The following is a 16,940-nucleotide window of genomic DNA, read 5'->3' on the forward strand; positions in this document are numbered from 1 at the left end:
AAACTAGTTTGGCATCAGTGTGTTTTTGCCAATTAATACATGTGACAAAGGCAAATAAGCAACTGAAGAAACTATAACATAAAGATAGAAAAACTATATCTCAATCAGTTTAAACAGAAAAATATGAATCATATATATATAGTGCAAACACCACTATTAGTCTAGAAAAACTCCAATATTTGAAAAATAACCAAATGCCTGCAAGGTTTTCTTAAAAAATATTTTATAAAATTAAATGGGTACTAGAAAAAAGTATTTTGAAAATACTTACTTTGCATTTAGCATTTAGGGAAATCTAATTTGTATTTTACATTTGAAATAACAAATCAAAAAAGTATTTGTATTTTGTATTTAAATGCCTTTAAAAAAAATATTTTGCACATCTCTGGATGGATTTTGATTGGGGAACATTGGGTACAAATGGGGTACTATTGGTCTGAAACCACTTTACAGTTTTTATGGTATGGTGACAGAAACCACGGTAAAAACATGATTTCATTATTATTGTATAAATTATAGCAATTTAGACAAATATAATTTTTTTTCTTGTCTATCATGTCCCACCTAAATATAGCTGCGATGCGCTCTTAGAGAAAATGCACACCACACCAAAATTGCACGCGGCGCTACTAGGTTAAAAGGGAGCTTTTTTAATTTTCTTGTATCTAATGTTTATTTCCCTTTAAAGCAAATGCTAAAAATTGTCTGGAAAAACAGCCCCACTAATTTTATGTTTAGCTACATCCGTCATTAGTCATTATTTATAAATGTAAATAGAAAGGACTCGGTTGATTATCTAAATGCAACCAAAATTAGTAACAAAAAGGAATTGCAACTTGCTTTGTGAGCACTATTTACGAGATAAATACATTAACCACGTACTAGATTATTTCCATGAAGTATGAACTCAATTAGCTAATGCTGGACACCTTCTCACATATGAAGGTCTAGTTAGAGACATATTAGAGGCAAAAACAGTTATGAGGAGTAGAGGTAGACCTATATAAGATTAATGTTCGCAAATAGTTAAGGATGTAGGTAGTGAATAATTCTGAAACAAACAGAATATTTATTAACGAATGCTAATCTGTACACGGAAAACAACAACGAAATAAACACGAGTGGAACGTTTCGCCAACTCTATTGTTTCACTTGAAACTTATTCTTATCAAGAAAATAAGGGTAGGTATTACATTTTAAAACTTGGAAGATTAACATAGAGATATATATTTCCTTATTATTTCTGACNTATGAACTCAATTAGCTAATGCTATGGACTAGGAAAAGTCGGAAATCATTCGAATGAGTATTTCTGAAACCAAGTACTTGCATATATATATCTGTCTCTATAAATATTACATATAGATTACTTTATTAACCAACTAGCTCTTTTTGACATTATTGTGGTTAAGTCCTCTATACAGAATAAATACTGCAGTCACCCTTGGTCATTATTTTTATAATTTAGCATTGTAATATCTCATTGCGGTGTTTGTGATTTTTATAAACATTGAAAAAAGTAATGTAGCGCTGTTCTACATTTCTTCCCCTTAGTGTAGATATGGCTTATGTTTTGGTAAAGAACCAACACCGACGTTTCGCCTCTATTTGGGAGGCTTTATCAAGATAACTTCTTTAGTCCTATGTTTATCTAACTAAAAAACCTACCTTTATGAAGCCTCCCAAATAGAGGCGAAACGTCGGTCTTAGTTCTTCAAACCTTAAGTCAGTGGTTTCCAACCTGTAGGGCGCGTCCCCCCCCCCCAGGGGAGCGCGAGACCGTTGCAAGGGGAGCGTGCAGCTGTTTCCAAAGTATCATTTTCGAATACAAACCAAAAAAAGCTAAAACATCCATCCATTTTATGTATAGTTTTACANGTAATGAATATCTAAATATTACCAACCTAATGTTCGTTATTCAAAGAGGACTAACAGTTAATTAAAATAATAATTGCAAAACAAAGGTGTAATTTGTCTTTGTGCTATTATTTTAGTGAAAACTTTTGCAGGTTTCGCATGAAACACATCCGTTTGTTAATTAACCTCTTTTGAGTACGTAGTTGTCTTTATATTCCTTTGTACGTTCGTTTTGCTGTTAAATTTTATATAAATGTTCTTCTTACCCTAAGCAACAAGGAACGTTAATGGTTACTTTAGTTCGTTCTGCTTTTATATTGCAGAACATCAAATTATTATCTTCCAAAAGCAACGGCATAATGCGGTACGTTATTCATGAAAATTACTTTTGTTTGGAGTTCTGCAACATGACATTTAGAATAAGGATTTATATCTTTATTTGTCATGCATGTAATAAATGTCTTCTACAATCGTAAAGATTTTTCATCTCCGGATATGGGTTTCTTATTTCTCCAATGTCAAGTGATATCCTTGAGGATGAAATTAATGCAAAAGTTCCCATAATTCCACGGAGTATAAAGGAACAACAAAAAATAACTTGCATCTACTAGCGGTTTGTTAAATAGTTTATCTACGTAAGTTTATATATTACATTATTCATTGACAAAACTATAAAAAGTTGCCTGACACTAAAAGATGAAATGGAGATAGTAAGGGTGGTCTCAGACTTATACCCCATTTGTTTGCGACATGCATTCGACGTGTCGCTTCGTTTATAGTTTCAAGCAACATGACGACGACAACGTATCGAATTTATGTGCGCAAAAGAATGTTGCTTATAACATTTTCTTGCGACATGTCCAATACAAAATTTTCCGCAACATGTCGTATGTGTAGGTATACGACCAGCCTAAAAGTGCAAAAACAAGATTAGTGTTGAATTTAGCGCAGTCGAAGATTTGGACACATCCTACGTTAGGATTGGTGAATTTTCATGTTTGTTAACTTTATTGCTGGACCGATTTCGCAATAGTATAAATATAGCTAGCGAATAAACCCAAAAATGCCGTTTCTCATTAAATCGGCACTGATTTAATTAATTAAGTTTAGCGTCTGAATAAAGGTGACACAACTAACTATAAATCACACGGGTGTGTAAGTACAAGGAATCTCCTTATTGATTTATGTGAATTACAGTTTACAATGGAACTTCGGAATTAGCCACGGTTGCACATAAATATCGTGCATATTTATTTTCTTAAAATATATAGGCAGTTATTTTTGGCATGGTACCTATTTATTATTTTAGGTCGTTGCATGAATGTCTGTTATAGCCTAACAGCATTTTTAGAACTGATTTTACTTGAAACGTCACTTTTATTAGTGCGGCTTTACGAAAGTTCGTTTCTATCGGACTTGAACCCGACTGGAAATTTGTAAGGGTTGCGGTCTGGAAAATGTAATTCTCAAGTTTCTTAGAGATAATCTAGGAGTAGAGGTGCGTGTCCAACCAGTCTTAGGACTGACAACCTTATGATGATGATGATGAATCAGATAAGCAGTTATAAAAATTTAGATACTACGTAAATCTTATAGATCTAATTGGCCTACATATTGAGTCTTGAAATTCGATCTGGCGTTTGTATTTTATGTTCGAAAATATGTTTTTTTTTCCAATTGATTCACTATATTTTAATAACGAACTTAAACCCTTAAAGTCCAAATCAGTCTAAATGATAGGGTTCAGATAAGGGATGATCGCTAGGGTCAAATCAGGTTAAATAGGGCATACCGTTAAAATGTTCATTGAAATAGGGCTTCCACATCAGAGCCATATCAGTCCTAATAGGGTAAATGTGTAAATGGACTTAGGTAAGGATTCTACTTCAGGACAAAATCGGTCTAAACAGGGCATGTTATAAATGGGTGTTGCTGTCCTATTGTTAATTAGGGAATAGGGAAAGCCCCGTAGTAAATCCCTATCCAATCAGAATGCTGATAGAATCTGTCCTAATAAATTTCCAGTTTTTCTAATTTTAAGTTAACAGTTTCTCCTATTACGTTTGTGGAGTGGTTCAGTGAAAACAAAACATCAACTGTTGAGGACATTTAGACCTAACGAAAAAAGGGTAAAGGTTGAACAAGGGATTAAATGTCGTGGATGTTTTTTGTCACCTCATCTACTAGTTTTTTTGAAGAATAACGAGATATATCGTTTAACGTAATTTTAGACATCAAAAAATAAGTTCAAGTGATTTTTCGCGAAAATTAATTTTAAAAGTACTTTCTTTATAAACTAATTATAAATTGTAGTCAGTATGGGTTCTTATTAGAAGAAGAAATATTGCGCTAATAAAAAAGTCGAAAACAAAACTAAAACTTTCGTGAAGGACACTGAACAAAAACGTAACTTTTAGTCTTTATTAAAGAAAGGAAACAGTTAAGAACTAGATAATTAATGACGGTCGAAGTAAGGAGAACTTTTTCAATCTTTATAGATTATAACAAACAGCAAAACATACAAAAAACTCGACATTAAAGAACTAAATTATTCAATCGAATAACGAAATCCTCGTTAAAAAAAATTTAATTTTCTCATTAGCTGAACGGTGGTTTTTTTAGGGTTCCGAATGAAAAACGGAACCCTTATAGTATCACTCGTATGTCTACCTGTTCGTCTATCACAGTCAGTTTGCTACTATTTGACACTGCAAAGTTATTAGGTGTCCAATTTTTCATATCATAAAGAAAGGATAGATATACAGGGGTAAAAGATTAGTATGCTTAGATTTGCAGATGATATAGCAGCATTAGCATCTAGCAAGGAGGAGTTAGAGACAGCTTTAAATAAAATGGAAGCGGTATCGACAAAACAGTATTGTATGAAAATAAATAAAAGTAAAACAAAAATACTCGTATGCAAGGGAAGAAAAAGTAGGGACAGAGCGAATGTAAAGATAGGAGACCAAAGATTAGAAGTGGCTAATTTTAGGTATCTAAGAAGTCAGATAAGTCAGGACGGAAGGAGTAGTAGGGATATAAAGCAGATGATAGCGCAGGGTCGAGTCGCCGTTAATAAAAAGAAGTCACTTCTATGCTCGCAAACGGTTAATTAGAAATTAGAGATTGTTTAAGGTGTATGTTTGGAGCACGGCGCTGTACAGGTGCGAAACATAAACGGTAGGCGTTGCGGAAAAGAAATGTGGTGTTACAGGCTAATGATGAGGATACCGTGGATAAAGAAGGTTACAAATGAAGAGGTATTACAAAGAATAGGAGAGCAGATGGAAGTCAATATGAAATAGGCGAGATATGTTGGTAGGACACCTTCTCCCATATGAAGGTCTAGTCAGGGACATATTAGAGGCAGAAACAGAAGTTATAAGGAGTAGAGGTAGACCTAGATAAGATTAATGTTCGCAAATAGTTAAGGATATAGGTAATTCTAGTTTTAGGGAAATGCGAAGTTTAGCTCAGGATAGGAAAGAGTGGAGGTACGTGTCCAACCAGTCTTAGGATTGACGATCGTATGATGATGATGAAAGTTGTGCGTTCTAAAAATGTAAATAAATTAAGGACCGTCTCCACCATATATTCTACGATAGAACCTGTACTCTGTGTGCATTCTGTGAAAGTCATTGATAATTCTTTGGATTACACTATTATTATTATTTTATTATTCAATCATCTACAGTGTCTTAAATTGGGGTTCGTGGGGAGAACAGAATCTGAGACAAAAGTACGTTCAATAACACTGATAGTTAAATATGCATACATGTTTCATTAAATATCATCATCATAAGGTCGTCAGTCTTAAGACTGGTTGGACAAGATCACCACTCCTTCCTATCGTGAACTAATTTTCGTTTTTCCCCGAAACTAGAATAACCCACATCGTTAACTATTTGCGAACAGTAATCTAATCTAGATCTAACATGTCACTGACTAGAACTTTATGCCTGAGATCGGCGCAATGTAGAAAAGAACAGCACTAGGCCAGAAAAGGAAGGAGACAACTCTCGGCCAAACTCTTAACCGGTGAGGAGCGTATAATCCGTGCAGTACTGCACGGAAAAATTGACCATTATATCCACTACAATTGCATTGCTCAAATGTGCTGTTATGGTTACCATTTACTACTAAAAATATCAACGAGATGTTTATTTATATTTGAAGACATATTAAAGGCTTTAAACGCTTGTTTTCGACTCGCACTACTATTCATGATTGAACAAAACTTTTGGCAAGTACTGTATGAAAAAGTTTGTTTAATGAACAAGAGTCGAGAGTATGATTAGCTTTTTTCTCCCTATCTACGACTTTGCCAGCGCGCATCCAAGACATTGAAAGGGGCACATCGCTACAGAATGTAAATGAAGTATAATACCTCTTCATTTTTAAGCTTCTCTGTCCACGGTATCCTTATCGCTCCAAAAAAATACCTTTGACCTTTTTCGAATTTTTTAATTAACCGTTCGCGGGCATAGAAGTGACTTCTCTTTATTGGAGGCGACTCGACCCTGCAAAAAAAAAACTTTTGGGTGTTTCATTCCCACCAGCCAGTAATGCTGGTGGGCGGGCAGTCCCTCCGGACTACGCCGGAAGGTAGGGCGGAAGGCCCTCTTCAGCCTGCTTTCAGGAATCGTGGGAATGGGTGGGTGGTGGTTCGGGTGAGAAAGATGAGACGGACGAAANAATTCTCGTACATAATGCATAGATTTTCATCATCATCATCATAATTAATTTAGGTCTACTTCTACTCCCGTATTTAGTTCTAATATGTTTCTGACTAGCCCTGGGTGCCTGAGATGGTATCCAACTAACCTATCTCGCCTATTTCTTATTGACTTCCATAGAATCCTCTGTTCTCTTGTTCTTTCTAACACTTCTTCATTAATAAAAATCTTCTCTATCCCCCGCATCCTCATCATCTTTCTCAAATTTCTAAATTTACAGTTCACCAGCATAGAAGTGACTTCTTTTTGTTGAAAGCGACTCGACCCTAAGCTATGCTTTGCTTTATATAACCCCACTGTACCTTCTATCCTGAGTTGTCTGACTTTCTAATGCAGATATCAAAAATCAGCCACTTCTTCTAATTTTCCGCCTCCAATCTTTATAAACCCCTATCCCTAATTTTTCTTCCCATGCATACCGGTATTTTCGTTTTACTTTTATTTATTTTCATACACAGTACTGTTTTGTCAGTACCGCTTTCATTTTACTTAAAGCTATCTCTAACTCCTTGCTAGATGCTAATACTGCTATATCATTTGCAAATCTAATTGTAAGCATACTAATCTTTTGCCCCTGTATATCTATCCCTACAGTTGTTCTGTTTTTAATGATGTTTATGACGTTTTCGATGTATAGATTTACTTACTTACTTAAGGCTTAAACTATACATATAATTGTCTTGTTGGTCTTTGAAACTATGTATCACTCTTCTATCTCTGTATCACATCGCTACATTTTTTGGCATATTTAACATCTTGTCTTTAACAATGATGTTACTGTAAAAAATGTAAACAATTGCACATGAAATAAATCCATACCATCAAAAAGAAAAACAGCAGAAATATAATTTATTCAAACTTTAATTTATTATATTCTATTAAACGCTGAAGTATTTGAGCGTAATAAGATTCATCAGAATTATTCTAATACATAATTTATTTTTGTTGACCTGTATAAAATAAATTAGAAACAAAACGTTAACAAGTAGTTGCTGCTTGCATCAAGAACTGCTGTAATAAACTTATAATACTTATGCAACTTCTTACAATTTTTAAATGGTATTAGTCTAAAATAGGTAATTATTGATTTCACAATTTCTTCATCATGTTATGCCGATTATTATGCACCCATTAATTTTTACTTGCACTTTGTAATTATGTATAACAACGATGGTGAAAAGTTTACCTGTAGTTTTTATGTAAGTATCTTACAAATAAGGACAGTAAAATATAAACTGTGAAGGTGAATTGTCCTATGATAACTTCTGTATTTTCCCACTAAACTAAAACTAAATGGGATTTCGAACTCGTTAATTTGCGATTAGCGAATCGTTAAACTGTCTCCATGATGAGCTGTTGAGTTGAGTAATTAAGACTGACTTCATCGAATTTTAAGGTTTTCCATAAGAATGATTTAGCTATTATACATATTTTATTAAAATAGTAGTCAGAATTTTCGTAGAGATAGCTTGAGAATATCCGATATCATGATCATAGGGTCGTCGGTTCTATTACTGGTTGGACACGCACCTCCACTCTCCATTAGAGATATAAAAGAAAGGATAGCTCAGGGTTGAGTCACCTTTAACAAAAGGACTCACTTCTGTGCTCACGAACGATGAATTTAGAAATTTGAAAAATATTGTCATGCATGTCTGAGGCATGAAGGGCTAGTTAAAGACATAATAGAAACGGAAACAGAAGTCAAGAATAGTAGAGGTAAACCTACATTAGATTCATCTTCATAAGGTCGTCAGTCGTAAGACTCGTTAGACACGCACTTTCACTCCTTCCTATCCTGAGCTAATGTTCGCATTTCCCTAAAACTAGAACATCCCATATCCTTAACTGTTTCTGAACATTTATTTAATCAAGGCCTGTTTGTACTCCTCTGAACTCCCGTAAAGAATTATATGTCTTGTTTTTAAGATACAATTTAACAATCAAAGATTAAGAAAAATTATGATTTTGCACCTGTATCGGCTAAACACTTTGAGAAAAATGATGACATTCAGCAGGACTTATTTTTTCGTTTGTAGTCGCTCAATTTAAACGTAATAAAAAATGGGATTTTTAAAATTTTCGAATGTTAAATACTGCAAAACTGGTTAGTACGATTTGCTGTTCAATGTAGTACCTATACCGAGACCTACAGTAGCTAAATCATTTTTATTCTATTAAAACCGATCCATACAAATACTACTTCCAAACCCTAGACAATAATTTTCAGTCTCTCAGGGTCTTTCAGCGACTCTGAGAGCGTCTCTCACAGTCTTTCACAATTATTGCCTAGGTGTTTTTATGGATCTCTCTCTGTATGAGAGACTCGAACGATAAAATTGTTAATTCAAAGATTCGAGTCTCTCACAGAGAGACTGAATGAATAAAACTGAAAAATTGAGAGACACAGAAGATAAAGAAGAAGAAAAAAATTTTAACCATGTCTATCGAGACACTACTTATACTCGTTCAGAGATTCGAGTCTCTCGTTCAGATTCTAGCCTCTTGTTCAGAGACGCTAAACAGTTTTTTTGACAGTCTCTCAGCGACACCAGAGAGACTCAAAGAAAGACGGAGACTCGAGTCTCGCTTTCAGAGACTCTGAGAAACCGAATATTTTTATCTTGGGAAATTGCTCCTAAATGGTACTTATTTGTTGCTATAAAAAAGTGTTACTTAGCGGTGGATGATTGAAATTGTGTTGTTCAATTATAATTTTAGCATCCATTTATAAGGGCACTGTTTTGGTATAATTCAGTTTAACTGGTTGTGGAAACTACACCACTGCGGGTATGTAGTTGGCGTTTGGTACTTTCAAGGCAGAAAGTCAGTTTAAAAACTATCTAAATACAAGTAGAAGTAGTATATGCAAAATAATAATCAATGTGGTAGTTTACATTTTGCATTTGTAAATTAAATAGAACTACATATTTGAAATAATTACTTCCCCAAGAGGGTCTACTTCAGTGGTTTCCAACCTGTGGGACGCGCCCCACTAGAGGGGCGCGAGACTGTTGCAAGGGGGGCATGCAGCTGTTTCCAAAATATCATTTCGGTATTTATGAAATTAGATTGTTAGAAAAATTAAGGGGGCGCAACAATTTTTTTTTTTAAGGAGGGCGCAGGTACAAAAAGGTTGGAAACCACTGCCACATAATTGGAAAGGAGTAAATTAATCAAATTTGTACCTAAAATATTAAAAATATCTGAGGTATCCTCCTCTATTATAAGTACAAAAAAGATCCAAACAACAAAAGACAATAGTACCTACAGGTATTAGTCCAATGTTTTTTAAATGAAAAAAGTTATTGAAATCGAGGGCCCCTTAGTTTATGTCTCCCAAACGTAACTGCTCTAACATTGTTAATTTTCTCTGTAGTGGTACGACATGAATACAATTTTCTTTCGCAATTTTCCTCCACTGTGTGGCGTCCCAGTTCGCATAGATTCACAAGTCGATCAATACGCGACGGGCGTTTTACGTTTACGCGGAGGAAGAGATGCAACAATCCACCTACGTCCGCGTACTCAACTTATATTTACCCACAATTACAATGCAATAAACCGTGACAAATATCTACATCAGCCACAAACATAGTCTTTACACCTACACAATACGTCTATCTACGTACTACGTGCAATATACAGGCTCATCAGTAATGAAAATGCCACTATTGAAAAACTCATTGAATGAAAACCATCAATTCCATTACTGAATTCAGTTGAATAATCCCTATAGAACGAAGATTTTTGATCGTTAGTAGTTTTATTCTCGAAAAGGGTGGTCAAAGGGTCTAATCAACGATTGATCCTAAAAATAAGTTTTCATCTTCGTAAAAAGGCGCTGCTTAGGCGGTTTAACGGCGAATGCTGACTAAATTGTTGGATATTACGTAAAAATGTAGAGTGTAAAGATGTGATGTCTCATGTACTCTTTTGGCCAAATTAGTTTCTAGTTCATTACATAAAAGTGGTCATCTTACATTCATGATTTTTATTTAGTTTTAGATACCAATTTGTTTGCCTCTTATTATATACAGTTGGTAAGTAGATATGATAACGAGTTCCTAATTAAAGGATTAGGCGTTTGAAACTGTGTAAACTAAGTAAGAAGTCATGTTAACGCATCGCTTTACTACTTTGTAGTGTTGCATGACTTGGTTTGATACAATTTTTGCTAATTGATTTTACATGAAGGTCACGTAGAATTACTGAATGCAAAATAAGTGAAACAAGCGCTAAATTCTGTGCAAATATATGTACAGGGTGGCCCAAAAGGTGAGCAATATGCTCATCAACGGCATACTCTAAGTTTAACCGAAAATTTTTCAGAAAAAACTTGTTTTCTATTTTAATTAAAGATAGCATGAGACATGAGTGTTCGAATGTAGAAAAAATAAGGTTTCGTTTAAATGGCAGCTATATGAAATATGGGTCCAATCGAAGGACAAAGTTGTTCAGAATGCCAAAATATACGACTATGTAAAAAATCGCGCATATACCTACTGATAATAATAAGATCTCATTGGAAGAAAGCAGAAGCATGTTTTTGTTTTAATTTTTGTAAAATACGTATTTTACACTTACTTCATTTGTTTGACTATCGTGCTTTTCCCTGATTCGCCGGCACCTGAAAATAAATAAATTATTAGAAACTGTATAAATGTTGTATTTTCTCAAAAGATAATAAATATTCAAAATGCTGTAAGTATAGAAATTAGTACATAAAAGATATGGATTTATATACCGAAAGAAAATCAGGTGATTTTTATCAATTAATACAGTCTGTATTAACATCTTTGGCGAATGTTAATTGAATTAAAATTCAAACTGTGGTCAACCAATTCTTCTTGAATTAAATCAGCAGCAATTGAGCTGTGACATTTTAACTGTTAGGTCAAAAACTTTATGGGCTCGAATAATAACAGTTATAGATGCTACGAGAAACTAGACACAATTGGTACCATTAATAAGGCATTAAAATTGAATTTTTAAGGTCCCTTATTTACCAATGGCGACTAGTCAATGTAATACGAAAGAACACAAAACAAAGAGAAATCGTTTTCTTTCTTTTATAGAAGAACAGTATAACCACATAAAATTATTTTTTTTATCCTTCGGGAACTGTAGTTTTTCTGGATTTTTCGTACCCCTGACAGTGTGTACAACCTTTTATCCTAATACGTGTCAAAAATCATCTATGATCAAATAAATGTTTTTTATTCCTCGGGGATGCCCTTTCTGTATCCTTGACAATGTGGATACAAAACTGTATGATGATCGGTTGAGTACTTAAGGAGTGAAAGGGTAGAAAAAGTAATGACGATACTTATGAAATTTGTTTAGCGATCTAAATACTCATTATAATTAAATGTGAACCACCTGATGCGCCACATTAATTGGTGATCGATCAAAAAAGCTTTTTCTGGTTCATTGCCAACTTACAGTTTCGCATTATCACGTTTACATTTAAAGCATAATCGTGTTTTAGCGGGCGGATTTTCAAAATAGGAAAAATCACATTTAATCGCAATCAAATATGTATCTACCGCTTCCCATATGCTACAACAAACTATTAGCAAACAATAAATTATGATCCTAAATTAGTCGATTTGTAAAGCACTTAACAACGTGCTCTTAGAAATGAACAACAAAACATTAAATTCGTTATTCCTAGGCTGTAATAAAAGTAATTATTTGTCTGATATTTAATTAGATATCTATTGAACTAAAGTATAATTAAAACAATAATAATAGTAAATAATATATCCATGAACAAGTAAAATGGTTTGAATAATTGACAGTAATTATTTTATTTTCTTGGAAAATTATAAACAACTAGGTATGTAAGAATGTTGAATTAATTCCATATAATTACATACAGTGCGTGTCATACAGGAAAATATTTTTGGGCTTTATGCTATTTTACAGATACCTTTATGTATGATACATACTGTAGTATGCACCTATCGCTAATATGAAGTATATTGTGAATTTGTCATATAATCTAAGGTATTTTAAAAGTTTTCCATAAACGTGAATTTTCCCTGTAAACCCATAAAAATTTTCCGACGTGCCTGCACAAGCAGATCGGTGCCTGTCTCATTATATTATACAAGTGACGCCCTTGATTAGATTTTAAATATGCGCCCTCTGAAAGGTTGCTTTTCAGGGTTGTATTAGATAATTTCTGTACGCCCCTTCTAAAGTAACGTATTACAATTCATACATTATGAATAAATAATAAAGTAGATACTTCTTTTACTGCTCTCATAATATTACTGTAACAGAATGAGCAAATTTGTATACCATAAATAAATTAATTTTTAATTCATTTTCCGAGAATTGAGATAGATCATCAGCTAAAAGCAGTTTAATCGATTTTTGTGGAATAATAAAACAATTTGATCACTCTATAGTAAAACTCATTGCATTAACTATACATCAATAAACCACTAGGTACATAATAAGAACTTTATTTCTTATTTTTCCTTATTTGAAATTTGTGAATTCCTTTTCCGTATTGTGCGTAATCCATCTTATGGATTTTTTACCAAATATGGTATGCATGTGAATGTCAAATTAAAGGTAGTTAATCAAATTTGTAAATGTTAAATAATGTGATGATTACGTTTTATTACACCCAACTTAAGTTAACATTAACTCTGCGTCTAGTGAAGCGTAAGAAGGATGTATTTGGGTATAGATAATTTTAAATTCTCTCTCCATATTAAGGATATCGAATATGCTCTCATTTTATCAAGAATCGAATTAAAATTTAATTAAATAGAAGAGTAACCAAACTCGACCTTGTGCATGCATGACTTCAGAAAATGCTCCTAGGTTGTTCTTGTTTTTTTTTTTTTAACTAGAGACAAACAAATAAAGGTTTAAGTTTGAATGTTTTTTTTTTTACTTCTTTATGACTTTAGAAATGATGAATTTACTTTGAAACGATCTTTTACTTTGTTTGAAAGTGTCGCTAGCATTAGTGGTGGGCTTCATCGGAGGTCCTTCCGGATGTACATCCAGAATCGGAGATGGAAGGACCTCTGAAGAAGTTCGCCACCAGCTGGCGAAACGTTAGAAAAGAACTCCAACCGACGATTAATTATTCAGTTTGACTTGCACATAAGATAATTTTTTCTATAACACTGTAATAAATGGATTATTGTCCACGCAAGCAGCTTGGTCGGTCAAGGAAAGTCTGATTTATCCCTTCCTTATAATCAAGGTGTAATCAAAGTCTTTTTGGCAAAAACCAAACATATGCTAATCTAAAACAAAAATACTGGTATGCAAGAAAAGGAAAAGTAGGGAAACAGCGAATATAAAGATAGTAGACAAAAATTAGAAGAAGTGGCTGATTTTAGATATCTGGGAAGTCAGATAAGTCAGGACGGAAGGAGTAGTAGGCATATAAACCAGAGGATAGCGCAGGGTCGTGTCGCCTTTAATAAAAAGAAGTCACTTCTATGCTCGCGAACGATTAATTTAGAAATTCAGAAAAGATTGTTAAAGGTGTATGTTTGGAGCGCGCCGCTATACGGGTGCGAAACATGGACAGTGGGCGCGGCGGAAAAGAAAAGGTTAAAAGCGTTCAAAATGTGGTGTTACAAGCGAATGATGAGGATACCGTGGATAGAGAAAGTTAGAAATGAANCAGTCAGTTAGACATAAAATAAATTAGAAAAAAAAACAATAAAGATGAATTAATTATATTCATAATTCAGACTGATCCATATACGTGCACTAGACCACAATTCAATACGTAATTACTTATTCGTCGCTTTCTAAATGGGTCGGTTTAACTGTAAATCTGATACATTGCACGTTTCAAAGGTCAATGACGTAAAATTAATTGATTTTTGCTTAAATTAAGCATAATCCTGGCGTGACATATGAAAATATCTTTCGAAGTATGTTATTTACTTATACCTGTATTAAAAGTTACCTACTCAAAATTTCGAAAATTATATAATATCGTTTCTGGAAAATATGAAATTTGTTTTTCCAAATAACATTTTGTTTTCGATTTTGGATTATATTTTATAGTGTTTTATTTACAGAAGTTCTCATAAAAGAAGTTAGAAGGTAGTTACACGATTAGAGAAGTTAGTTTTGCACGTGTTTTTTGAGTAGAATTGTAAAAAATTGACAACGAAATAAAATAAACAATTTAGCTATCAGATGAAAAGTTTCACCATTTTTTAAAATCGTCAAAAATCACATTAATTTTAAAAAATTAATTTCGTTTACGATATGACTTCCAAACCTCTTTAAGGCAGTACCTACATGTAGTTAAGTCGAATTTCGACCTCATTCAAAAGGTTTTGTTTAAAATATCTGGGACATACCTAGTTGAACACTCTGTTTCGCTAATGAAGGTGTTTTGTGCCCTTCTATCCGGTTCACTGAGCGGAAGAATATGCTTACCTCTCTCTCATTGTTTCCGTAGGTAATGCCAAGATTCGGCATCGCCCTTAGAATGGCTACTAACGATTGTATCGTGTTGCTGTAAACTACCGGTCTATATTGTTTGAAGTCTTCACTTGTAAACCCACTTTCGTGAATAATTCTGAAACAAACGGAATATTTATTAACGAATGCTAATATGTACACGGAAAACAACAACGAAATAAACACGAGTGGAACGTTTCGCCAACTCTATTGTTTCACTTGAAACTTATTCTTATCAAGAAAATAAGGGTAGGTATTACATTTTAAAACTTGGAAGATTAACATAGAGATATATATTTCCTTATTATTTCTGACAGGATTTCTGCTTTTTTGTTCATTATTGTTATGTGAAGTATATTGTTGGGACTGTCGAGTTTCTACTTAATTTTTAAAATTGCCTGCAGAGAAAAAGCTTTTAACAACAAATTTTCTTTTTGCGGCTTTTCTTGGTCTGGACTAATCTCAGACGTTCGAACGGTTTTTAGAAATTCGAAAGAGATTGTTAAAGGTGTATGTTTGGAGCACGGCGCTGTACGGGTGCGAAACATAAACGGTGGGCGTTGCGGAAAAGAAAAGGTTAGAAGCGTTCAAAATGTGGTGTTACAGGCGAATGATGAGGATACCGTGGATAGAGAAAGTTAGAAATGAAGAGGTATTTGAAAGAGTAAGAGAACAGAGGACTCTATCGATGTCAATACAAAATAGGCGAGATAGGTTAGTAGGACACCTTCTCAGGCATCAAGGTTTAGTCAGACATATTAAAGGCTGTTCGCAAATAGTTAAGGATATGGGTTGTTCTAGTTTTAGGGAAATGCGAAGATTAGCTCAGGATAGGAAGCAGTGGAGGTGCGTGTCCAACCAGTCTTAGGACTGACGACCCTATGATGATGACAATGCTAATCTTGAAATTGAAACCTGAAACAAAGTTTGAGGGCGAGAAAACAGGCGATTTTTGTCCTATTTTAGTAGACACCCTTTGCATTAGACTGATTTTTCTTCTTTGGAAATGAAAATCATGGAGGTAATTTGTACTTGTTTATAATTTTTTTTGGCTTTGTAAATGCCGTCAAAATACCAAAACTGATTGCTCATGATAGATACGTGCACAGCGGTTGAATATTTGTGCAAACCGTGATTTAAGTCCCCGTTTGCAGATTTGTCGCACATAACTGTGCTTGTTTGTTTTTATAAAAGAGGAAGGAAGTCGTTACTACTATAATAAAGCATGCACACTAATGAATTTACCAGGTCGGGGACACGTACGGCACCGCGGACGGATATGAAAATAATTTCAACTTAAAAGAGGACGTTTGTCTACAATTCAACGAACAATTTCAATCCTTGCGTAGATTTCCATTAAAAGCGAAAGGAGCTGCTCATTATTATCTTATTTGATTATTTTACTTCAAAGTATCCGGAAAGCTTTGATAGCATTAGATACTAAATACGTATTCAGATAAAACGGAAATGTTGAGTTTCAACTATACATATGGACATAATACAAAAATGTAGATTAATAGTAGGAAGCAGTTTTGAAAATTCGATTACAAAATGGAGCTTCCGGTCTCTTCAGAAATTGATGCACTTATGTACGAGGGTGCGTTTTTAAGTTCGGGGAATGGGTAGGTAGGTCATGAGTAAGGGTACTTATTCGAGTCATCACGAATTAAGCAACTCATTATTAGTATTGTAGCGACCACGAGCGTGATTGTGTGCGATCGGGCATACGTGTTTGTGAGCGGCTTATCGATTCGCCGACTAGCCGCGGGCGCTTTTCTTCATGTGCGCCGTATCTGTAAACGTGTGTGTCGTACCTGCGTTCCGGGAAAGCAATTAAACCGTTCAAAGAAAACGAGACTTCTCTGGACGGCTGGAGAATGTTCCCGA

The 16,940-nt window shown here is 34.1% G+C and overlaps 2 protein-coding genes across 3 annotated transcripts in view; one reads left to right on the plus strand and one right to left on the minus strand.

Moving 5' to 3' along the window:
• The window catches only part of LOC112905129 (guanine nucleotide-binding protein G(o) subunit alpha-like), a 48,110-nt gene that overhangs the window by 13,877 nt on the left and 17,293 nt on the right, over positions 1–16,940 (minus strand). For both annotated transcript variants that reach the window (XM_025976921.1, XM_025976920.1), the window contains exon 2: positions 11,181–11,223. In XM_025976921.1, the coding sequence (XP_025832706.1) occupies positions 11,181–11,223 (43 nt within the window). The remainder of the gene's footprint in view (positions 1–11,180; positions 11,224–16,940) is intronic.
• LOC108739445 (helicase SKI2W) overlaps positions 1–16,940 on the plus strand; it is a 70,245-nt gene that overhangs the window by 9,270 nt on the left and 44,035 nt on the right. The gene's annotated exons all lie outside the window — the stretch shown is intronic.

Source organism: Agrilus planipennis, unplaced genomic scaffold (genome assembly GCF_000699045.2).
Source record: "Agrilus planipennis isolate EAB-ADULT unplaced genomic scaffold, Apla_2.0 scaffold208, whole genome shotgun sequence".
In the NCBI taxonomy this organism is placed as follows: domain Eukaryota; kingdom Metazoa; phylum Arthropoda; class Insecta; order Coleoptera; family Buprestidae; genus Agrilus; species Agrilus planipennis.